At 35.0% G+C, this 25,727-nt stretch overlaps 1 protein-coding gene across 8 annotated transcripts; it reads left to right on the forward strand.

Annotated features, from left to right (window-relative positions):
• Positions 1-1,043: 1,043 nt before the first annotated feature.
• Positions 1,044-25,586, forward strand: GUF1 (GTP binding elongation factor GUF1). Of its 8 annotated transcripts, none has more exons than XM_040238122.1 (17): positions 1,044-1,448; positions 3,349-3,460; positions 3,629-3,777; positions 4,064-4,144; positions 5,056-5,133; positions 6,814-6,897; positions 11,753-11,817; positions 12,531-12,734; positions 14,200-14,339; positions 15,459-15,582; positions 15,937-16,069; positions 16,862-17,005; positions 17,920-18,053; positions 20,439-20,540; positions 21,525-21,644; positions 22,616-22,652; positions 23,451-23,626. In XM_040238122.1, the coding sequence occupies exons 1-17, from the start codon at positions 1,284-1,286 to the stop codon at positions 23,586-23,588; spliced, it is 2,010 nt and encodes a 669-aa protein (XP_040094056.1). In that variant the 5' UTR covers positions 1,044-1,283; the 3' UTR covers positions 23,589-23,626. The 8 variants fall into 8 exon arrangements, 6 of the variants coding, with proteins under 6 accessions (XP_040094056.1, XP_040094057.1, XP_040094058.1 ...); XR_005720691.1 differs by having other exon boundaries at positions 1,069-1,448; positions 21,152-21,644; positions 23,451-25,586; XR_005720692.1 differs by having other exon boundaries at positions 1,070-1,448; positions 21,491-21,644; positions 23,451-23,581.
• Positions 25,587-25,727: the final 141 nt, after the last annotated feature.

Genomic DNA, 25,727 nt, shown 5'->3' on the forward strand with positions numbered 1-25,727 from the left:
AAGAAAAATGTTATGGATATAATAGAGGTGTGAGGACATGGTGAAAATCACTAAGGATAATAAGCAACTTATTGAAGTTTCAGGCAACTAACTTATATGAACTATATTAGGAATGATTGTGCTCAATACATTTCAAGGTGGTTCTTAAGTTCACTCTCTAACAAAGAGAGTAGCAAATTGTCATGTACAGTTACTGTTTTAATATATACAGCAGTCCTCTAAATGAACTAGAAACAATATAATGGTGAACTCAACAGTTGCCGCTTTTTACCCTGAATATTGCAAAAAAAAAGAACATGGGGCGGGGGGTGGGGGGGGTGGCGCTGGGCGACACTAGATACTGTCGTCTTATCTCTTATCTTTATCCTTAGCCAGAACGCTCTCCCCTGCAAGGTAAACATTGTTTAATTGGTTAACCCAAAGGTCACGAAAACTCCAGGACTTTCAGGATGCAACTTTTTTCCACCTTCACTTCCGGCCCAATTTTTCCTAGGATACATTGTTGTTTAGTTGCTAAGTCATGTCTGACTCTTTTGTGAACCCATGGACTGTAGCCCACCAGGCTCCTCTGTCCAACGGATTTCCCAGGCATGAATAATGGAGTGGGTTACCATTTCCTTCTCTGGGGAAGCTTCCCAACACAGGGATGGAACACGCCTCCGATGCATTAGCCGGCAGAGTCTCCAGTGAACTACCAGGGAAGCCCTGGGATATATTATTGCTATCAATTTTACTGCCCGTTTCCATTCAGATGCACTTCAACATTAGCAATGTTGCAGGCAACATGGGGAATGCAGCAGTAATTTTAAAAATTACTCTAGTATTTTGCCATCTGGCAGTTGGTTAAAAAGCAACCTTCTGGTAAGAGGATAGCTCGCACCGCGCTAAAGTGAAGTCGATCAGTCATGTCTGACTCTTAGCGACCCCATGTACTGCAGCCTACCAGACTCCTCCATCCGTGGGATTTTCCAGGCAAGAGTACTGGAGTAGGTTGCCATTGCCTTCGCTCAAGTGACTTCTTCCAGCTTCACGCTGACGTATGCAGACGTCACGACGTAATGCGTCGTGCAAACGTCGGCGAGCGGCGCTGTTCTCGGTCGTCTGGTCCCTGCAGCTAGATGTGGAGTGTTGGCTCCTCACATTTTTTCCGCGGGTGGCCGAAGTGTGTTTGAATCCTGTCCGCCAGCTCTTAGCGAGGGGGCAGTTTTGAAGAAACCGGAGGCTGGGGTGATGGCGCCATTGCGTCCCGGGACCTTCTCCTGACGCCTCCGCTGCGCAGGGGAATGTGGACGCTTGCAGGTCAGGGTTGGTGGCGCGGACGCGCGCTCGCGGCCTGGGTCACCGAGGCGGCGCGTAAGGGGCTTCTCTGGCCTCACCTCGCGCCGGCCCGGGGGACTGCAGCCGAGTCCAGGGCTCCGGACCGGTGCTACAGCTCTGCAGACCGCAAGGTGACCGCCTTGAGTCTCTCTTGTCATTCACGTTTTAAACCTAAGGAGGGTGCTCCTGGTCAATTTGTGAGGGCTTCCTAGTACTGACTACTTGTGAATGCAGGTTGCACTGTTGTGAGGGAGGCGGGGCTCGGAGCGCGGGGGTGCGCTTCCGTTTCGGACCACAGCGCTCAGCAGTGTGACCTTGGACAAGTCGTGTCCTCATTGGTAATATCAGGATCTTTGTTTATGCGAGGGATTGTTCTCAGCATGTATTTAGTTTTAAAAGCGTATTGAGGAAGCTTCTAGTTCCATTTTCTTGCCACTTTTTAGCCACGTGACCTAGGCAAGTTACCTGACCTTTCTCTGTTTCTTCGTTTGTTGAATGAGATGCTTATAAAAAAACGTTGAGTGGCTGTGAGACTTGCGCGAACTGAGGCATAGAACTTTTAGTTCAATACCTAGAATCTAAGAGGTGCTGGGTATGCCTTAGCTTCTCTTTATTATTTCCTCTTAACTCAGCAGACGCGTGCTCATTCTGTCCCCGTGGTTGGAGGAGGTGGGGCTTTTTGCCCCTCAGTCACGACCGACTCTGCGGTCCCACGGAGCCCGCCACCTTTTCTGTCCACAGAATTTTCCTGGCAAGAATCCTGCAGTAGGTTGCCATTTCCTACTCCATGGGATCTTGCTGAACAAGGCATGGAAACCGCGTTTCTTGTGTTTCTTACGCTGGCAGGATTCTTTACCACTGGCGCCACCTGGGAAGCTTCAGCGACCCTAAAACTATACTTCGTTACAATTGTGAAGAGAAACAGTTTAGGCAGCTAAGTACTTGAATGAAAGTTATGAGTAACTGGAGAAAGAAAAAGACTATCATTATTCAGTTTTACTCTTTTCTAAAATGCCTGTAGAATGGATTTATGTTGCAATTGTAAGACTAAAAACTGTGCAGTACCTTTTGAATGATGGATGGAAAAATCACAGGGCAGACAATTCAGGTTTAGATTTTTGCAGAATATCTTTCAGGTATAGTTGCACTTGTATTGAAGCGCTTACTGGAATAAAAAAAGGAAACAACCTCATGAAAATTCTGTATTTCGTTGTAATTTCACTTTTTTTTTTCTCATGCGATATAAATTTGATTGGAAAAGTGAAAGTTTCTGGGTCCAAAAAAATGACATATTCTATGTGCAACTGAAAATCACAAATTAACTTTTTAAAGTACTTTAAAAATTTAAGTGGAAAGTGAGCCTTTTTTTCCAGATAATATAATTTTTCCAATCACAAATTAACTTTTTAAGGTACTTTAAAAATTTAAGTGAAAAGTGAGCCTTTTTTTCCTGATAATATAATTTTTTCCCCTTCTCTCTCCAGAGAAGTTGTTAAGTAACAAAGTCATCTAAATTAACTTTTGAAGGCTCTGTTAGAAGCAAAAATTTCTAAGTAGACCTGACTCTGTTGATTAAATATGTGATGGGGGCCAAAAAAAATTTTTTTTTCTTTCAGCTTCTCTGTAGCTTTTTTTATTTCAAGAAATTTTGTTAGACCAGGTGCTCTAAGGCTGTAGAGGAGTTCTAAGTATCTTGTGTTCTCCATTTGTGAAAATACATTCAGCTCCTCAGTGGCCTTTGAAATGGTGAAAATATTATAAGGGACTTTTATTTAGCCATATGGTCTGTATATGGTCATATAGCCTTTGTCAGTAAAACTAATGTATTTGATGGGCCCTGTTGTAATCCATGGCTTGTAATATGACTAACCATACATCTCTTTACTGTCAGAGAAATAATATAAACAATATGAATGCTATAAATAAAGTTGTTTTAAGAAGACTAAAAGAGTAGCCTTTTATTTAGTGTACTTGTTTCATATTGTAGACAATTTATACTCATAAATGTAATATTTCCTTCCCCTTTTTTAGGAAAAAATTGATATGTCTTGCTTTCCTGTTGAAAACATTAGAAATTTCAGTATCATTGCACATGTGGATCATGGCAAAAGTACTTTAGCAGACAGGCTCCTGGAACTAACAGGTATTTTCGTTTTATAGTCTACACCTAATTAATGGCAATGAGTAATTGATAGTTACTTTTACTAGCATACTTTTACTATGTTTTTTAAAATTTTGGTTTTAAGTTTATATGCAGCATTGTCTATTTTTAAATGCTTATAGAAATATCAATACACATTTCTATTTTTAGGGGCAATTGATAAAACAGAAAATAATAAACAAGTTCTTGATAAATTGCAAGTGGAACGAGAAAGAGGAATCACTGTTAAAGCACAGACAGCATCTCTCTTCTATAACTACGAAGGAAAGCAGTATCTTTTAAATCTTATCGATACACCAGTAAGTTTTAATATCAATTTTGTCTCTTTTGTTAAAGTCAGCTTTGTATTAATAGTATAAGCAAATCCTCTTTTTCAGTTTTTAAACTGAACATTAAACACTTCACTTTGCTTTTTTTTTTTCCCTCTGTGTTCTTAGATTAGTGAAATTATTTCACAAGAACAGGCTAAAAAGAAGCTTAATAACTTTTTATTCAGTGGAGTCAGTAGATTTGCCAAAATGCCTCTCCCTAAGAAACATTTAAACTCTTTAACATTTAGAGGTTTTAATATTTTTTGTTTCTCAGGGTCATGTTGATTTTAGTTATGAAGTATCCAGGTCACTCTCTGCTTGCCAAGGTGTTTTACTTGTGGTTGATGCAAATGAGGTAGGTACATTTAATTTTATATGATGTGATATGCTATTTTGTTGTTCCAAGATTTTTCTTAAGATGTTTTGAAATAGAATTTTTGTGTTTGAAGAAAGTAAGAATTACTTTATTATTTAACCAAAATTACAATTTAGTCTTGTTAATTTTAAGTTTTATTACACTAAAATGGCCTGTGAAATTGACTAATTCATCCTTTAAAATTTTTAAGCTGATCAGAGGAATGGTTCAAAAGATTTTTGAAGTATGTCATATATGCATCCTACCAAAAAAACCCCCCCAGTTTTAAGCACTTCTTAATCTGTGGTTTCAGTTTTAGCAGAACTAGAAAGTCTATCTTTGATGTCATTTTGGGTGTTTTTAAGGTAATAATTTGAGAAATGCTACATTTAAAGAAACATGTCAATAACATTACCAAGTTCTCTGTTGTGAACATAACCATGAAAACATACTGAGGTGAAAGTATAAGAGCCATGATATACTATTTATAGTAAGCTTTTGATATACTTCAATTTTCATGGACTCTTCATTCAAAACCCAAGGATTTTTTTGTTGTGTTAAATCCTCCCTAATCCTGTCAAGGACAGTCAATCTCTACCTTAATATACATATACTTGGCTTTATAAAATATGTCTCATAGTCCTTTAGGAGGCTTTGAGGTCCTTAAGGATCCATGTATTACTGCTTTGTTTCCAAAGCTTAACACAGTACCCTCTAAAAAATGTTTCTAGAACTGAAAGGAATTTTCATAGCGAATGATCCAGATGCATAGAAGTATAGATACCATAGTTTGCCTTGTACTTTTGCTTTTGATGAAGATGTGTGGAATGGTCTTAAATTTCAGCTTTTGTGATAGATAATAGAATGATTATCTTAGTGTTTTGTGTCTTCTTGTCTGCTGTTCTTCATAGGGTATTCAAGCCCAAACGGTAGCGAATTTTTTTCTTGCCTTTGAAGCACAGCTATCAATAATTCCAGTTATAAACAAGGTAATTTGGTAGCACAACAGTGCCATTTATTATTTTACTTTCTAAAAGTAAATTTAGTGTTTGAGTATCACTTGTACTATTTTTTATATGAAAATCTTCAGGTATTTATTAAATGGAATTGACTATTGAACATCATGGAGTTTGACGCAAAACCCCTGTGCAGTCAAAAATCTGCATGTAACTTTTGACTTCACACAGACTTAACTACTAATATCCTCTTATTGACTACAATCTTACCAATAACTTAAACAGGCTGTTAACACATACTTTGTATATTATATGTATTGTATATAGTGTTCTTACAATAAGGTAGAGAAAATGCTAATCAAATCATAAAGGGGAAAAAATACATTTACAGTACTCTGTTTATCAATACCCTGAGTTTACATCATCTTTTATAAGGTGAATCATCCCTCAATACTCACATCAGTATTGTCTTATGTGATAACAAAACACCATAGATGTTATATGTATTACTGACACTAAACGTCAACAATTAAAAGATAACGTGAAAAGGAACTTCACATTTATTTACAGGTAAATGATTGATGCATTGATAACAATGAAGCGGAAATATTGCTTTATGCTATGACATTATGTGATTGCTTCATGGTAACCTAGTGTATACACTAAGGAAAGATTCATTAAAGTTTTTATAGTATACAATATTATAGTCACGTTCATAACAGTATTGGAAACATTGTTACAGTAAAAAATGTTTATCTGTAATTATAGGCTGATATTGAGTTTCTCTAATTATGAGAGACATACTGAATGGTAATGTAATTCTTTGAAAACAAAGTTATAAAACTGAAAGCCAGCACATTATTAATTTTATGTTAAATATCACTTATGCCTTTGTTAGGAATAAGCTATCCACCTCAATACAAGTCTTGCACCTGATATTCTACAAGTGTAGTTTTACATATTTATTGAAAAAAATCTGCAGATAAGTGGGCCCATGCAGTTGAAACTCTTTATTATTCAAGGTCAGTTGTATATTGGGATTTCTTTGAATTGCATATGATAAAATTGCAACTCTTAACTCCTCTACCCTGACATGTAGTTGAGAAGATAGTCTCCCTGAATTACGTGGAGTGATGGGGGGGCTGTTTCTGTAGGAAAGGGCAGGGCAGGCCAAATAGTCTGTTAAACTAAACTGTAGAGGAAAAGAAAAGGACATTATGAAGTAGGATGAAACAGTGTAACACAGGACGCTTAACAGTTAAGTGCTAAACTGAGAACAGTGTTGATAAAGCTTAACTTTTATATTTTAAAATTAATAAATCAAGAATCTTAATTAAAAATCTGCTTTGCATTCAGTTTTATTTTTTGATATTGAAGATAGGTTTAAAGGGAGCAAAGAAAGGCAGTTTGTTGTTATAAGTTATATATAACACATAAAATCAGTGTACATGATGTTGTTATTGATCTCTTCGGCTCTGAGTAGCTAATGACCTCAATTTCTTGCTTGCTTTGCTGTCTGCCTTCTAATTTCAGTGGCCATGAGTGTTAAAATTTTATTACCTTTTTGTCATTATTTTTCTTTCAATACTTTTGAAAATAAAATTGTTAAGAGGTCAGTTAGTTCAAAAGCAAGTATGCGTCTGTCTCCAAATATTAATATGTAATACATTTTAATTACATTATATTAAGACGTAGTGATTTTTTTCTTTTAAGATAGATTTGAAGAATGCTGATCCTGAAAGGGTTGAAAAACAAATTGAAAAGGTGTTTGATATTCCAGGTGATGAATGTATTAAGGTAAATTTTTTTTTTAGAAGACTTGATTTTACTTTCCAAACTCTCAGGTAATTGGCTTAAGTAAAACTTCATAGTATTTGATAGCATATCATTATTATATTGTGTAATTATAATATTATAGTTTTACAAAGTCCTTTTCACTGATATTTCGCTTGATCTTTGCCAAAAATCCTTACTACATGGTTAGGACAGATAGAAATTTCTCTTATGATACAGTTGAAAGGATGAAAACTGAAAGATTTTATCACTTTATAGATCTAATTAGCTAATGTGCCAGGACTAAAATGTAGGTCTTTTGCAACTCTTTGTAATATTATTTCTTATATGCCATTTGCCTCTATGGAAATATTTTCCTTGAAGAGTAGGGTCAGACTAATTTCAAGGCATCGTAGATATCATTCTTAGAACTATAATGTAAATCAAAGTTGATAATATTTTAAATTAAGATTTTTAAATCTACCTTTTAAATGATAGTTGAGTGTTAAATTAGTTCAGCTCAGTCACTCAGTTGTGTCTGACTCTTTGCAACCCCATGGACTGCAGCACATCAGCCTTCCCTGTCCATCACCAACTCCCAGAGCTTACTCCAACTCACATCCATCGAGTCGCTGATGCCATCCAGCCATCTTATCCTCTGTCGTCCCCTTGTCCTCCTGCCTTCAATCTTTCCCAGCATAAGGGTCTTTTCCAATAAATCAGTTCTTCGCATCATGTGGCCAAAGTATTGGAGTTTCAGCTTCAGCATCAGTCCTTCCAGTGAATATTCAGTACTTCTTTCCTTTAGGATTGACTGGTATGATTTCTTTGCAGCCCAAGGGACTCCCAAGAGTCTTCTCTAACACTACAGTTCAAAATATCAATTCTTTGGTGCTCAGCTTTCTTTATAGTTCAACTCTCACATACATACTTGACTATTGGAAAAACCATAACTTTGATTAGACAGCCCTTTGTCGGCAAAGTAATGTCTCTGCTTTTTAATATGCTGTCTAGGTTGGTCATAGCTTTTCTTCCAAGGAGCAAGTGTCGTTTAATTTCATGGCTGCGGTCAGTATCTGCAGTGATTGTTAAATAGCCATAGCTAAACTGTGCTATTCTACATGCTTGTGTAGTAAGTATATCAGTGTAATAATGTTTAGCTTTTATTTTCAGGCTTGTTTAACTTTTAAAAAAGCAAGTTTCAGCTGATGAAGTGGATTTTTTGCTTGTTTTTTAAGCTTTAACACATTGGTTGGTTATATACAACTTGGAAAAAGCAATAATTTTTTTTCCTTGGATACATACATAGAATTTAATGTTTTTTATTAAGAGGGACCTCTGTAAGGCAGTCCTGAAATTATGGTATCATGACTGGAATTATGTTAAAGTATATTTAGCTGAAAATTCATTCATACACTTAATTTGGTGTGTGCCAGCTAGGGATGAAGCAGTGAACAGTACAGGCAAGACATCTGTCTCGTTGTTTTTATATTCTACTTGGGGAGGCACTCATTAAATAAAAAAAGAAGGAAGTATAGTAATTAGTGAATGAGACCAATGTTTTCAAGGAACATTCAACAGACTGTATTGTTCCAGGTAGAATTACCATACCTAACAATGAAAAAGTCTTCTTCTTAGAGAAGAGCTATGATGCAGAGTAACTTAGGGAATTTTTCTTTGATGAATTGAGACTTGAAGGAAAAAAAGAATGGGGAGAAATAATTTCTGAAAGAGCAAAGAGCAAGTGTAAAGGCTTGGAATGTTTGTGAAGATTTGACATGTTTAAGGAACAGAAAGAAGGCAAGTTAGATGAGATGGCTTTGTAGGGAGAGGCAGGGGTCAAGTTATTCTGGGATTCTTGCTGTGCTAAAGAGTTTGAAAACTTTTAAGATAATGAAAGGATTATAAAGCAAGAGAGGAAAACTGATCATTCAGAGAATGGATTAGAAAAGGGTAAGAAAAGATACAGGGCAACCAGTTTGCAGTAGTAGTCCAGGGGCAAAATGGTGGTGGCTAAGTATGTGATGCCAATATTTTAATAAGTGGCCAAATTTGATGTGTGTTTTGTGGATATGGTAGATTTTGCTGGTGTGTTATGTGTTCAGTTCAGTCGTTCACTCCTGTCTGACTCTATGGGACCCCATGGACTGCAGCACGCCAGGCCTCCATGTTCATCACCAACTCCCGGAGTTTACCCAAACTCATGTCCATTGAGTTGGTGATGCCATCCAACCATCTCATCCTCTGTCGTCCCCTCCTCCTGCCTCCAATCCTTTCCAGCATCAGGATCTTTTCCAATGAGTCAATTTTTTTGCATCAGATGGCCAAAGTATTAGAGTTTCAGCTTCAACATCAGTCCTTCCAATGAACACCCAGGACTGATCTCCTTTAGGATGGACTGGTTGGATCTCCTTGCAGTCCAAGGGATTCTCAAGAGTCTTCAACACCACAGTTCAAAAGCATCAATTCTTTGAGACTCAGCTTTCTTTATAGTCCAACTCTCACACCCATATATGACTACTGGAAAAACCATAGCCTTGACTAGATGGACCTCTGTTGGCAAAGTGATTAATGTCTGCTTTTTAATATGCTGTCTAGGTTGGTCATAACTTTTCAAAGGAGCAAGTGTCTTTTAATTTCATGTCTGCAGTCACCATCTGCAGTGATTTTGGAGCCCCCCAAAATAAAGTCTGACACTGTTTCCACTGTTTCTCCATTTATTTGCCGTGAAGTGATGGGCCCAGATGCCATGATCTTAGTTTTCTGAATGGTGAGCTTTAAGGCAGCTTTTTCACTCTCCTCTTTCACTTTCATCAAGAGGCTCTTTAGTTCTCTTCACTTTCTGCCATAAGAGTGGTGTCATTTGCATATCTGAGGTTATTGATATTTCTCCTGGCAACCTTGATTCCAGCTTGTGCTTCCTCCAGCCCAGCTTTTCTCATGATGTACTCTGCATAGAAATTAAATAAGCAGGGTGACAATATATAGCCTTGACGTACTCCGTTTCCTATTTGGAACCAGTCTGTTGTTCCATGTCCAGTTCTAACTGTTTCTTCCTGACCTGCATATAGGTTTCACAAGGGGCAGGTCAGGTGGTCTGGTATTCCCATCTCTTTCAGAGTTTCCCACAGTTTATTGTGATCCACACAGTCAAAGGCTTTGGCATAGTCAATAAAGCAGAAATAGATGTTTTTCTGGAACTCTCTTGCTTTTTCCATGATCCAGTGGATGTTGGCAATTTGATCTCTGGTTCCTCTGCCTTTTCTAAAACCAGCTTTAAATCTACACAATTTTGGCATTTGTGGAGAGGGTAGAGTCAGATATTTAAGTCATAGTGTGTATGTGGCATTGAGGCCATGGGAATGGATGCCATTTCCTAGGGAGAAAATATAAGTAGAAAAGAGATCCTAGAAACCATTCTACATTTGTAGAGTGTAATTAGTAAGAATTTGAGAAGGATTAGAGTAGGATTCAGAAGATAAGGGTGTGAGGATTGGGTTTTCAGAAAGGTGGGAAAACAAATTGTAGCAGGAGAGAAGGCAAAGAGGTTATGTATATAGTGCAGATGGATTTGTATATTTGAATAAAGGAGTTTTTGATATCTTCTGTTTCCTTGAATGAAGTAAGAGGCGATGTTATCAAATGAGAGTGAATTGGCCACAGGGAAAGTGTATAGATTGAAAAGGAAGGTGGTGTGAATTATCTTAATTAGTGTTAATGTGAATTTAGTAAAGGATGTGTCCTTGGACAGCCAGCAAATCTTAACTGCACATTGAGATCTGTGTCATGAACTTACAGAAACCAACCAGACCAGTTACTTGACTGTTCTCCAGTAATGTTGAGCTGCTCTGATTATAAGCATAGAAAAGGCACATAGTTGGATGCAGTTGCAGTTAAGTTTTTATTAATACCAAATGCTTATGATAGAGAATAGAAAGTAGTTGAATGGAATGATTACAAATAGTGGGCCCTTGGAGTCTCAGCTGGGAAGAGAGGCAGGGGGGCAACATAGATAATGAAAAAAAAGTCCATTCAATAAATTAGAAATTGTGATCTTAAAGGATTGTTGCAAAGAGTGTACTAGAGTCTAAAGCATCATTCTTATTAGGAAGTAGTTTTGCCTCTCAGGAAACATTTGGCAATGTATGAAGACCTTTTCTGTTGTCACGCTGGGGAATAGTGAGCGGCTGAGAATCCATGGATGCTGTTATGCATCTTGCAGTGAGCGCATAGAACAGCCCCCCAAACAAAGAGTTATCCAGGTCAAAGTGTCCTTAGTGCTGAGTTGAGAAACTCTGATCTAGAGGGACTTTGAAGGGCAAGAGGAAGAATTCAGGGAACTGAGTTTGAATAAAGATTTCAGAGATAGTTCAATTACTGGTAATGGCAAAGGTGAGTCAGATGAGCATGTTTTGAGTGTTTTGGCTGCCTTTACAGTGTAAGAACAAGAGTGGTACTATACCTTACAGTTAGCCTTAGCTGTATGCCATCCACATATATTGTTTATTCACACAGCAGCCTTGAGGTTTATGTAAAATATGAATAATCACTTTGTCGATGAAGAACTTGAAGCTTGAAGAAAACATGTATTGGCTAAAGTCATGTATTACAAGTAGAGTCATAATTATAACCCAGATATTTTGAACTCTTAGTCCAGTGCTCTTTCAGTACCACAGTCAGAATGCTTTTGTAGAGAAATCTAGAGAATCCACCTAACTGTAATGGAAGGGCAGTTGTCAATAGATAATATGGTGTGTGCTTCCTTTTACCAAGGTTTTCAAGCAAATTGATGACTTTTAGAGTTGTTTCTTTTTTCTAATCATACAGTCACAGGATAGAAAAGTAGTCTTAAGTGTTTGTTTCACATACATATTTTCAGATTTCTGCTAAACTTGGAACGAATGTTGAAAGTGTTCTTGATGCAGTCATCAAAAGGATACCCTTGTAAGTATTCTGCTGCTCTGTGTATACTATTTGTTTATCTTTAATAGTAAAAGTCCATCAGTTTGATCTGTTATTTTAACTTAGTTGTTATGACAAATATACTCTTGGTGGTCAGTGAGAATACATTTTAAATTTATATCTAGTAACACATAGAAGGCAAATACAGATAGAAAAAAAAAGATAATAGGGATCTCTTAATTATTGTAACAGACTTGAATACATTGGTAATTATTGTTTTTGTTTTAATCCTGAACAAATATATTTCATCCATTTCATAAATAGTTTAAAAATGGTTATTTAAAATGTATTTAGGGTTTTCCTGGTGGCTCAGGTGGTAAAGAATCTGCCTGCAGTGCAGGAGAGCTGGCTTCCATTCCTGGGTCAGGAAGATCCCCAGGAGAAGGAAGTGGCTACCCACTCCAGTATTCTTGCTGGAGAATTCAATGGACAGAGGAGCCTGATGGGCTATAGTCCATGGGGTTGCAGAGTTGGACATAACTGAGCAACTAACAAAATGTACTTAAAGCTCAAGAGTGAATTAAAATGAATATAAATATAGGCATTATACCTTACAGAAAGGTCCTTTTATTTGGGCTGTCAAGTACTAGATAGAGTAAATTAAACATAATATTTGAGTTAGGCATTTTGTTAAGATTTTTATTTATTATTTAATTTTAAATTATTAGTATTTGTTCTTTACTTATTTTTAATAGCCCTAAAGCGCACTGCAGAAATCCCCTGAGAGCTTTGGTATTTGACTCCACCTTTGACCAGTATAGGGGTGTGATTGCCAATGTAGCATTATTTGATGGAATGGTTTCGAAAGGAGATAAAATTGTATCTGCACACACTCAAAAGACATATGAAGTTAATGAAGTAGGAGTTCTGAATCCTAATGAGCAGCCAACTCATAAACTGTAAGTAATCTGCATTAGTAATTAAAAGACACTCGGTATGTGTTTTTGTTGCTGATTTTCTTAATTTGGTGTGTTTAGGATGATCCTAATTTGGTAATTTAGGAAAAAAACAAAAAACAAAACTTGATTGTTTAATGCAGCTATGTAGTGAATGCTCTTTCAGAATCTCATGGGTGAGGGACAGTAGGAATTTGATGTGTTTTTTATTCTTTTTGGCCATAACTGATTTTATTTTTTAGTTGCGACTGGGTCCAACATTGATATATTTGATTTGACAGTGAAAGAGATAGTTCTCTCATGCATATCCATACTTGGTATCAATCTTTTGATGTAGTTAGATTTTCAGCATAGAATAGTGAAGAAAACTTGATAATTATTTTGTTTAGTGTGGAATTCATGGTAAAACTTTGATTAACTAGAATTTATGACATGAGATTAGCATAGCAGTGTACCTTATAAAACTGAGTTCTGAGTTCACTTATAAAGTATTTATTGAGTGCCTCTTCCATCAGTACTCTATAGATACTAATAACATCGATTACCTTGGGCAAAATAGTTTTCTAAGGTCTTTATTTCTTCATTTGTCAAATTTAAGATTGAACCAGGTCTTACTTGATAACTTAATGTTGTATGTCTAAAACTACCACTATTTTGTCATTTTTTAATGTAATTGAAAGTCATAAGGTTTATTGTAATTTTACTCAACTATTTCTACAGTTTGTCTGTATTCTTATTTACTTAAGTATAGTTGATCATTACAGTATCATGTTAATTTCAGGTATACAGCATTGTGATTCAGTATTTTCACAGATTATACATCATCAAAAGTTATTACAGATAATAGCTATAATTCCCTGTGCTGTACAAAGGCTGTCTATATTCTGTCACATATATTGATCATTATTGCATCTTCAGTATAATTTTTGTATTTCATCCTAAATATAAATTATCATATAGGAAATTTGCTTTAAAAAAACAAAAGCTAAAACTCTGAAATCTTTGGATTTGCTCTTTTCCTGTAAGAGGCACATCAAATAGGTATCAGATTTGTAGAGAGTTCACATTTTTATTTGCTAGGTTAAAAACATTGTTTTTGCTTTTTCTTCCTTTTTTAAAGGACATTTGCAATATAATTCACTACTAAATATCACAAGGAGTGTTTTATGTTTCTGTATCTATCAGTTTCACTATTGTTTTATATGCAGAGATGGGCAGAGTCATGAAGAAGATCCCTAGGCTTGTGTTGCAGAGGTCCTTGGTCATGGATTGTAAGACTTGGGATGTTCTTTTGCTGACAGTTCTTAGAGCTGAGAATTAGACAGTTAACTAGAATGCAGCACCTAGTTTCAGCTTGGTGAGGTTTTGTTTGGAAAGTGCAATCATTTCTTGGAGAAGTAGAGCTAATTGTGAGTATGCACATGAAACACTAAAATAGTAAATATTTCCATGTAATAATTTTATTTAGATATGCAGGACAGGTGGGCTATCTGATTGCTGGGATGAAAGATGTCACTGAAGCACAAATAGGAGATACATTATATTTACATAAACAACCAGTGGAACCCTTGCCTGGGTTTAAATCAGCGAAGCCAATGGTATTTGCAGGTGAGGAGCTCACATATTCAAAGGATAAGGGCCAATTTATTCTAAGCAGAAATAATAATTATTAGGAATACTCACTTTAAATAATCAATTTCTGTTTAAATAACTGCTACTCTGTTTTTAAAAATTTTTTTGTGGGTATGATATTTAGATACCAGTTAATTATATATGTATGATACAGCTTTATATGGGAGATCATTTCCTCCTAAATTTAAGGACTTAAAAAAAATAGCTGTTTGAAACAAGCCCTCTGATAAATTAGAGGAGCACAGTAATATGCATTTATTTCTTGTTTCACTAGGGAGTAGGTCGTTATATTTGAAATACTCTTCTGCATAGGGTGTTTTCATGACTAATTATCAGTCATTTTCTGAGTACCTTCCCCTTAGCTGGCCTTTCTTTAATACTGTACTGTTGTGCTAGTGTCAGCATAGCAAAGAAGAGTGTCACCTCATGTATACCTAACTTCAGAACCTGTTACTTCTGTGTGATATTACAGGCATTTGAAAAAGGAAGACCTGACTGAAGGTTATCAGATTACTCTGTGCTGTGTATCCAGTCCTTGTTTTCTCCCTTTTGTATATCATTGGGAATTATAAATATTAATTTGTAATTAATATTAATGCCCCTGTTAAGACAAAGTCAGTCAGTCATTTAGCGTTTGAAGGACTTAAGTGGTGTGAGGACTTGGGTTTGATGTGAAAGAGACACTGATGAATCAGTTTTTGTTTCCATTTCTTCCTGTTATTTATCTGCTAATGGGATTTTCTTTGTGGTTGTGGGATATCTTGCACTTTTGTTTTGAAAATAAAGATGATGTATTTTCTTTTTAGGTGTAATTCCCATTGTTCTTTTTTGTTTTTCCTATACTTTTTGCAAAAGCAGAAACATCACTTTGAATATGAATCTAGTGGTAAATTCAAAGTTTATAAAACTTGCAAAATACTTTGAAGCCAATTTAATTTAATAGTCATAGTTTTCTTAGCAAACCAATATTTTGGTCAGTGAAATACAGAAAGTAATTTAAAAGCTAACTGATTAATTTTGAACTTTGCAGCAATGCATATTAGGTTTTCTGGGCAGAGTGTCACAGGTAATAATTAGAAATCACTGTGTCCCCAGGAATGTACCCTGTAGACCAGTCTGAATATAATAACCTGAAGAGTGCTATAGAAAAACTGACACTAAATGATTCCAGTGTGATGGTTCATCGGGATAGTAGCCTTGCTCTAGGTGCTGGCTGGAGGTAAGCTTCAATTATGTTGTAGGATTCCATTTTTATTGAAAAATAAAGTTTAAATGGCTTACTGGTTTTGACCATTTTTGAAGATCAGTTCATATTAGTGTAAAATGAACTAAAACATGTCTGCCTGTTTCTCACTGTGGATGCTTATTGTATGGATTAGTTTTATAGCTACTTTAAATAGAATCCCAATGGAAGATTTTATCTTTTTTAATGAATTTATGCTAGGTTTTAATAATGATGTGAATTGATTGAATGACTTGATTCCACCCTTCCCCCACAAAATAGTAATTCAAATCAAAGAAAATAGAGCCCATGGGACATAAACATTTTGGAGTTTGGCTTTTTCTCCCTCAGGTTAGGATTTCTTGGACTTTTGCATATGGAAGTTTTCAACCAGCGACTAGAACAAGAATATAATGCCTCTGTTATTTTGACAACCCCTACTGTTCCATATAAGGCTGTTCTTTCATCAGCAAAATTGATAAAGGTACTGTTGTGACCTAGCATACATAAGAAAACTAAATAAATACATGTGTGTGTATGTATATGCAGAATATGAGACACATTTTAGTATACCAGTAGCTGACTAGCTATTAAAACTAAGTATTTCTTGATTAATAGTAATAAAAGTTCAATTAACTTATGATAGACAAGTTTCTTCAGAACTAATTATGCATATTTTTCTTAACCTGATGAAATCTCCACATTATCAACACTAGTCTGTTACTAAGAGTAAAAAGTATAATTAGTTCTGAAAATACTGTTCTAAATTCAGCACAAAAAATAAGAGTGTGATTTTGGGCATAAGTAATTCATCTTATGATTAGTAAAGCATTCTTTCCTATACGGTTGTGGGAAGTTTTAGATTTCAGGTTAACAGTAGAAACAATATTGTATTCAATGTAAGTTACAATATATTTGTTTTAAACAAATGTTAACTTTAGCATCTGTAAATATTTTCCAACAGATTAACTTAGGAAACTAATTACAGTGACGTACATGGGACAGATTGAAATGTATTCTTATATCATATTTTTTCTAAGTGGTGTATAAAATGATTTTAGTAAATATCAATAATCAGAATATATTTTGGGGAGTTTTTCTCTTTTTAATCTAAAGTGTGTTAAGATAATATTCTAACCTTTAGGAATTCTCTTGGTTTTTATTAATTCCAACACATTTAATAACAAAAATTCTAACCTATGTTAGTAGCAAATTTAAAAACATGGTAACTACTAAGATTTCTTTTTAACTATTGGTGACTTTTCTTATTTTTTAGGAATACAGAGAAAAGGAGATTACAATCATCAATCCTGCACAGTTCCCTGATAAGTCAAAAGTAACAGAATATTTGGAGCCAGTTGTTTTGGGCACCATTATCACACCAGATGAATATACTGGGAAAATAATGATGCTTTGCCAGGTATAAATGTAATACAGTTTGATATAAAAGTACATTTTAGTCTTCTCAAATAGTGGTACCCAGCTTAGGTTTTGAATGATTTGTCTCTACAGAGCCTGTTTTTGAATTGAACAAAAGAAATTTTCATAAAGATCTTCATATATTTTATCTGTTTAGATATACATACATATAATTACAGTACTTTTGACTTTTAAATAAGAAAACAGAGCCAGAATTTTTGATCATCTTGAATTTATATTTTAGCTTAAAGCAGAGAAATTTGATGCTTTTTTTCATCTTGAGTAGCTAAAAATATAGTTTCCTTTCACCTTTTTTGACTATTTGAAATTGGGTATTATTTGAAAGATAATTACAACACTTTAGAGACTTGATTGAAAGGTATTCCTCATTTTGCTTTAGTTCTTGCCACATTGTAATAAATGATTTAATCCATAAATTTGATATAGTCATGAGAAAGTACATATTTAAAATATCCTGACATATTGGAAAGAACTCTCAAGTGATGACTAGTGGACTTGAATTTTTATTGTCTTGTCCCAAAAAAGATGTAACTTTAGTCGCTTAATTTCTGTGGATCTAAATTTCTTTTATTTGTAAAATAAGAAATCAGAACTTGACTCCACCTGTAGCTAATTTGATTTATTGTTAAGTGAAATATTGTATAATTTAAGAAGAGACTTATTTGATTAAAAACAAAACGTTAAAAGTTTTGGTAGGAAGTATATTATAATTGAAATACAAAATGGTTCTCCCTGTATTATAAATATTTGTCAGCTGTTTTTATTGGACCATTAAAGAAATATTCCTTCATTTTACCCACTCTTTAAAGTTGATAATTGACATCTGTCTATATTTATTAAATAAATCATTATGTGAATAAGTTATCATTCAAGCCATTTTCCTTGCCTTTTCAGGCTCGAAGAGCAGTTCAGAAGAATATGATGTATATTGATCAAAATAGAGTAATGCTTAAATATCTCTTCCCTTTGAATGAAATTGTGGTGGATTTTTATGATTCTTTGAAATCTCTGTCTTCAGGATATGCTAGGTAAAAATTTAATGGGAAACTCAAATATCTGGACAGTTTTTTTTTCAGTATTGACCAGCAGGTGTTTACTAGTATTCCACTTACTTAATCTTGGTGATATAGTGACAGAAATTTTCATGCCCTCTTCATAAGAAATGTACTCTTGTAAGTTGATTAAAAATTGCATGTTATTTGAAAAAGCTACTATGACCTAAGTGGCACTTTTAAAATGTATTTGAATGTTAAATAATCCTAGGAGTATCTGTGTACATTTGGAAAATAGAAGTGCTTGTTTAGAGAAATGGTAGGTGTGCCCCTATATTTGTAAACACTTCAATAACTTGGTCTTCCTAGGAGTAAGTAGTCTGCATCATGAAACCTGTTATCTTATCCCATAGAAGTACATGGAGGAATAGCCTGTTAGAATTAAAGGAAGAGTATAGCATTGTGGGGGTGTTTTTTTTTTTTGTTAGGGCAAATAACTAGATGCCCCTAGTGTCCTAAAATCTTACATTACTGGATAGCATATACTAGGATATAAAGGAAATATATAATGGGGAAGTTGACAGAAAAGTGAATGTTCACATCTGGTAAAACACATGCATACATGAATGTGCATGCATACTTAAAATTCAAAGAAAAATCCCAGCATTTTGAAGAACATGCTGCAGTGACCTGGACGTTCACTTTGTGAAATGAGCTTTTTGATGAAGCGAGTCAGCATAACTCATGATACAGTTATTTTTTCTAATTGGTCACCTAATTTTTTTTTATGTCTTCTTTCAGACAAGACCTTGAGCAAATAGGTAGCGATGTAATTTAAAATGAATTGAGGCCGCATGCTGTTAAACAGTTACTATAATTAAAAGGATAATTACTAAGAGTTTATAATAGTTAACAACAGTCTGTGAATTCTAGCTTGCATTTGGGTACCACTTTCTGAGTTAAGTGGTCTTAAAATCTTTTAGCTGGGAAACAACTTTCACATTGAGAGAACATGGCTTATTTTGAACTATTTAAAAATAATTCCAACTGCCAAAATTAAGTAGCCCTTATGTTCAGGAATACATGAAGATATTTTTTCATATTCTAAAAAAATTGAAATTATAAAATTTGGAAGCACAGAAAAATTTAAATCTGTAAACATAGTGAAAATCTCAGGATTATGTCTTTGTCTTGTCTCTTTATATTTTGCATAGTACTTAACATGGTACCTTTGTGTAGTATATGATTAATGTTTATTGAAAAAAGAAAGGATTTGGGGAACACTTTAGACAGTAGTCAGGTTTAAGAGACTATTAGTGTCACCTTCAGAGAAGGCAGTGGCGCCCCACTCCAGTACTCTTGCCTGGAAAATCCCATGGACGGAGGAGCCTGGTAGGCTGCAGTCCATGGGGTCACGAAGAATCAGACACGACTGAGTGACTTCCCTTTCACTTTTCACTTTCATGCATTGGAGAAGGAAATGGCAACCCACTCCAGTGTTCTTGCCTGGAGACTCCCAGGGACAGGGAGCCTGGCGGGCTGCCATCTATGGGGTCGCACAGAGTCGGACACGACTGAGGTGACAGCAGCAGCAGCAGTGTCACCTTGTGACGTTCCTGCTGAAAACCTTTCGAAGCTAAACATTTGCAACTATAGGTACTGGTTTGTTTTAGAATTACGGCAGTAGGAATACACATGTTCTCATACATAACTGCAAAGACTCGAGAGCAAAATTGAAATTTTCTTTCTCATCAGACATTAGTTTTGTAAAACCTGTCTGTTTTGATTATTACTGTAAGCTTTGACCATATTGTTAGAAATAGTTGACACTTATTAAATGCTTATTGTGCTTAGGTAGGCTCTGTTCTTAACACTTTTTATGTTCTAGGTATATGTATTAACTCATCATCAAAAATGCTCTGTGAAGGTTTATACTAAAGAGCCATATATGAAATTCAGAAGTCTCATTTATTAATGGCTACTTAGCACTGCCCTAGCATTTATTTAACTGGTAATAGAAAACTTAACAGAAACCCAACTCATGAGTCTGAGACTCTATATACATTCACTAGTATATACATTGTCTACAGCCAGCCAGCTTCTAGGAAGGAACTTTGGGAAGGTGACATTTCTTTCAATGATGTACTTTCTTAGCCTGGTTTAACAGTTTTTTTCCCTTCCCTCAGTGGAGCATGTTGATTTTTGTACCTGTTTTCATAAATGTAAAAAGATACAGAAGTTTGTTCTTTCTGTGATCAGATCAGCCCATTTATCTCAAATTTATATGTAATTCATTTGAAAGTTAGATTTTTGGGGAGTGATACCAGAGGAGGTAGAAAAAGATATTTTGAAAAGAAAAACAAATGTAATCTCTTGGGAAATATAGTGTTTATGTATAACTTGGATATCTTTCTTTGTTAGTTTTGATTACGAAGATGCAGGCTACCAGACTGCAGAACTTGTAAAAATGGATATTCTACTGAATGGAAATATTGTAGAAGAGCTAGTAACTGTAGTACACAAGTAAGTTGAATAGTAACTAATTACAGAATGTGAAAGTTGCTATTTCTTTTTACTTTTTCATTTATTATTGGTTGCTCATTTTTATTTGACAGCTGTATTTTGAAAATTAAAAGGTGTAATTAATTTCCATGTACTAGTTTTTCCTTCTTTTTTCATGCTTCTCTTACCAAACTGTTGACAAGAGAATAGAATTAAAATAGCCAAAAAGGATAGTGGCATGGAAAGACATGTTTTCTTTACCATATACAACAAAGTAAATGTTTTCTAAACTATGGTAGACTTAGAATTGAGAAATAAAAATTTTTTTTAAAATTTCCATTTCAAGAAATAGTGGTTGGATAAAATAAATTATGGAACACCCATATAATAACCTATTATTTTAAGCCATTAAAAGTATATTGTAGAGCAATATTTAGTGGTGTAAAAATGTCTATTAAGTAAAAAGGTAGAATATATCACAAACACTGTGATCGAAACTGTAAAAAATATATGTATTCAGAAAAATAACTATAAGTATGGATATATGTTTAAAAAATATTCTAGAATGTTAACAGTGGTATTCTGTGGGTGGGAAGGGCATTAAGAATGGTTTTTATCCTCTGTTTTTCTAGATTTTCTGTAAGAGATCATGTTATTTTTGCTGTCAGAGGTCACATATGATTCAGAGATTAAGTCGTGTTTATTAAAGAATCCACCTGCCAATGCAGGAAATGTGGGTTCAATCCCTGGGTCAGGAAGATCCTCTGGAGAAGGAAATGGGAACCCACTCCAGTATTCTTGCCTGGGAAGTTCCGTGGACAGAGGAGCCTGGTGGGCTACAGTTCATGGGATCGCAGAATTGGACACAATTTAGCTATTAAACAACAACATGATAAACAAGTTCTATTTGTACCTCCTTAATAACCTTTACATTGATTATGCATATTAACTAGAAAACTACTTTTATTTAGGATATATGAATAGCTGCATTTTTTTCTGTCTCAGAGACAAAGCATACTCTGTTGGCAAAACCATATGTGAACGTCTGAAGGATTCTCTTCCTAGGCAGCTGTTTGAGATAGCAATTCAAGCTGCCCTTGGAAGTAAAATCATTGCAAGAGAAACGTGAGTTGAAATTCATTTTTGTTCCTTGGTTGGTTTTAGCAATGATAAACATAAAAAATGAAAGAATATTAAAAAATTTAACTTAACATTGCCCTAAACTTTATTCCTACTTATAGAAATGTTAATCTGTTAATTCCACTAACTTAAGTGATGACTGTTACTTTGAATTAATTATATGACACTTTTGGGTGATAATTATTTGCAGTTACTTCTCTAATGTATATGGTTTAAGGAATTTTATTTCCATTCATTTTATTCAGTGACCCCACTCAATTTTCTGGTTACAGAATTTCTGTAGTTTTTATGGTTTGTTTTATCACATTTAATAGTCAGCGGTGAGATAATTGGAGAAGACAATGGCAACCCACTCCAGTACTCTTGCTTGGAAAATCCCATTGGCAGGAGCCTGGTAGGCTGCAGTCCATGAGGTCGCTAAGAGTTGGACACGACTGAGCGACTTCACTTCCACTTTTCACTTTCATGCATTGGAGCAAATGGCAACCCACTGCAGGCAGTATTCTTGCCGGGAGAATCCCAGGGACGGGGGAGCCTGGCGGGCTGCTGTCTATGGGGTCGCACAGTCGGACATGACTGAACCGACTTAGCAGCAGCAGCAGCAGCAGTGAGATAATAACCATTTTAGTATTTTTGAAAGTATATTTTTAAATTGAACTAGAAATGCCTTTATATAAATTTTCATCATCAAGGTCACACCAGTCTTTATTTTGGCCTCTTCGAGACTATCCCCAAAGTTTTTTTTAATTAATAAAATCTGTGTTGGTATTCATTTTGAATTGTCTGTTTTATTCCAAATACATGAAATACAAGAGCACGTAAGCTATCTAATGATTGTCTTTTGGCAATTTTACATAAGTATGACCCAATCTTAGTAACTTTAGTAAAGGGGGGATTGTTTTTGAAAATAAGTACTTTTATCATTGTGTACTTAAGGAAAATTTTCTCTTTTACAGTGTGAAAGCCTATAGGAAAAATGTTTTGGCAAAATGTGTATGTATCTACGTGTGTTCTTTATCTATTTTGTAAGTTTAAAATCAGAGAGGGTATAAATACCTTGGGTTTCCACTGTTGGTTTTTATAGTACTTTTTATCTCATCTGTGTTTTCTTTTTAAATAGGTAAATGTCAGCTTGACTTTAATGATTGCATATTCATTTTGTTCACATTCTTAAGTATTTTCCTATCTTATTTTTTAAAATTTCCTTATATGCAACTACCTAAGAATGTTTTCATAACAGTTATGATCAGGATGTTTTGATTTTTAAGGAAGAATTTGAAAACAATGACTGTCTTACAATGGGAGTTAAAATTGAAATCCATCTCTCCTACATTAATTTGCGAAGTTAGCTGTTTCTTCTGTTAAAAAAGATTCTTAGTTATTATGAGAATTAAATGATAAATGCTTTTTCTAAATCTTTAACATTGGGACTGACACATTTAAGCCTATGCAAGTTTCTGTATTAGACTACAGCTATATAATCCAAAATTTCAAGGCCTTGAATCAGTAAGGAGATTGATAGCTTTTCTTGACTTGCATAATATAATATTGGGCTTCCTTGAGAATCTTCATCTCCTTCAAAAACAAATAAAGCACTTATCATTCTTTGAGAAGATAGTAATAGTAAATTTAGGATCTGCTAGGAAGGGAATTAGAGGTAACTTTCCAAGTGTCTGCTTCATGGATAATAACTATAAAGTTGTAATTGTAATTAATTGATATCTCTAATTAATTGTAGGATTATATTTCTATGGAGTGATTTGGACTTCAATTTCTTAAAATGTTTTTCAGTATGGTGGTGATATTACCCGAAAAATGAAGCTTTTGAAGAGACAAGCAGAAGGAAAGAAAAAACTCAGGAAAGTTGGCAATGTTGAAGTTCCAAAAGATGCTTTTATAAAAGTTCTGAAAACACAATCTGATAAATAATTGGTGGGAAAATATAAGGAATTTTCATAAATTAAAAATTGTGTATCTTTTAATTTTCCTTCAGTTCAGTTCAGTCACCGAGTCATGTCCGACTCTGAGACCCCATGAATTGCAGCACGCCAGGCCTCCCTGTCCATCACCAACTCCCGGAGTTCACTCAGAGTCACGTCCATTGAGTCAGTGATGCCATCCAGCCATCTCATCCTCTGTTGTCCCCTTCTCCTCCTGCACCCAGTCCCTCCCAGCATCAGAGTCTTTTCCAGTGAGGCAGCTCTTCACATGAGGTGGCCAAAGTACTGGTTTCAGCCTTAGCATCATTCCTTCCAAAGAAATCCCAGGGCTGATTTCGTTCAGAATGGACTGGTTGGATCTCCTTGCAGTCCAAGGGACTCTCAAGAGTCTTTTCCAGCACCACAGTTCAAAAGCATCAATTCTTCGGCGCTCAGCTTTCTTCACAGTCCAACTCGCACATCCACACATGACCACTGGAAAAACCATAGCCTTGACTAGATGGACCTTTGTTGGCAAAGTAATGTCTCTGCTTTTTAATATGCTGTCTAGGTTGGTCATAACTTTTCTTCCAAGGAGTGTCTTTTAATTTCATGTTAATTTTCCTTAGTAATTATAATACGTTGAACACAACAGAATGAAAATTATAAAATTTGCTTGTTACCTTCAAGGTTTTCAATTTTAAATAAGCTCTTGGCTTTTCTTTGAAAGACAGTAATGGGTGGATAAGAACTTAGATTCTGAAACCATATTGCCTGATTTCACATTTCTGTTCTACCACTGACTAGGCAAGGTGACCTTGACCAACTTACCCTTTCTTTATTTACTCTTTCGTAAAATTAGAATTATACTATTCATAGGCTGTATTAAATACTATGTTTAAAATGTTCAGAAGGCTAAATGACACATAGTCAATGTTAAGTGATTCTTACTAGTTTTCAAGCATATTTATACTAAATGGCCTCATACTTAAAGACTTGATCTTGTTCCAATCCCACAATAAGGTTGTTAGATGGATATATTTAGGTGATATATATGAATCTGTTATTAAAGTTAAATAACAGTATTTAGACCTGTGATCTAGTTTTTCATAAAATTTTTACAAATGTTATTTGGAAACCAGATAGTTTACATATAAATTAAGGATATGAGCTGCTTTGAGAATTAAAATGCATTTATGTAAAGGGATAGAGGTTTGATATTAATAGCATATTAATAGCTACTGCCATTAATGACAGTAATAATTGTCTAGATTTCATAACTGAGACTAATTGAGACTGAAGCTTTAAATAACTTAGTTAAGGTCACAAAGTAAATGGCTGTCTTACTTCAAAGCATGTCTTCTTAGTAAATAAACAAGAGGGCATATTGTATTATAGCAAGATAATTTAGCCACTGATTTTTGTCCTTTACCTTGAATGAATTGAATGAGGATAAGACTATCAGTAATAAATTTTATATAAGGTTGTTATGAGATAGTGGCAACTTACTTAAAATTGTGACTAGAGGTTAAGTAACATGTGGCTTAGTCCTAGTTACATAACCAACCATCTTCTTCATTTCTTCTAGCTCTGGTAGATCAGATGGATTATGAGATCTAATGACAGTATTATTTTAATGTAATTTCTGAGATGTTCTGTCATACCATTATGGCCAGGGGAAAGTTAGAAGTTGGTACCTGGCACATAGCATGTACTGTGTGTCTGCTGTTTAATATTTGTGCCTTACTTGTGTGCTTACTGTAAAAGACCTTGATGCTGGGAAAGACAGGATGAGATGGCTGCATGGCATCATTATCTCAATGGACATGAGTTTGAGCAAACTCTGGGAGATAATAAAGGACAGGGAAGCCTGGCGTGCTACAGTCCATGGAGTTGCAGAGTCAGACACAGCTGAGCAACTGAACAACAAAAGTATTCGTACAGCTTGATACTTTCTTTTCCCTTTAACCTCTGACTTTTTAGGAAACAGTTTTACTTTTAGTAGTAGTACAAAAAGTATTTTTCAGATTTTTTTTTTTAGCATACTCTTTTTCTCCCTGGTCACTTTGATAAAACATGATTTAGAGTTGTGTATTCCCCCAGAGTAGCAGTCCCCAACCTTTTCGGCACCAGGGACAGGTTTCCTGGA

The sequence above is a fragment of the Oryx dammah genome, unplaced genomic scaffold (assembly GCF_014754425.2).
Source record: "Oryx dammah isolate SB20612 unplaced genomic scaffold, SCBI_Odam_1.1 HiC_scaffold_3, whole genome shotgun sequence".
In the NCBI taxonomy this organism is placed as follows: domain Eukaryota; kingdom Metazoa; phylum Chordata; class Mammalia; order Artiodactyla; family Bovidae; genus Oryx; species Oryx dammah.

What these genes read in the sequence shown, in the direction of transcription:
- GUF1 (XM_040238122.1), top strand. Translation starts at nt 1,284, where the DNA reads ATGTGGACGCTTGCAGGTCAGGGTTGGTGGCGCGGACGCGCGCTCGCG. An exon ending in GAGCAGCCAACTCATAAACT is followed by an intron (nt 12,735 to 14,199) that starts GTAAGTAATCTG and finishes AATTTTATTTAG; the next exon opens with ATATGCAGGACAGGTGGGCT. An exon ending in AAAATGTTTTGGCAAAATGT is followed by an intron (nt 22,653 to 23,450) that starts GTATGTATCTAC and finishes AATGTTTTTCAG; the next exon opens with TATGGTGGTGATATTACCCG.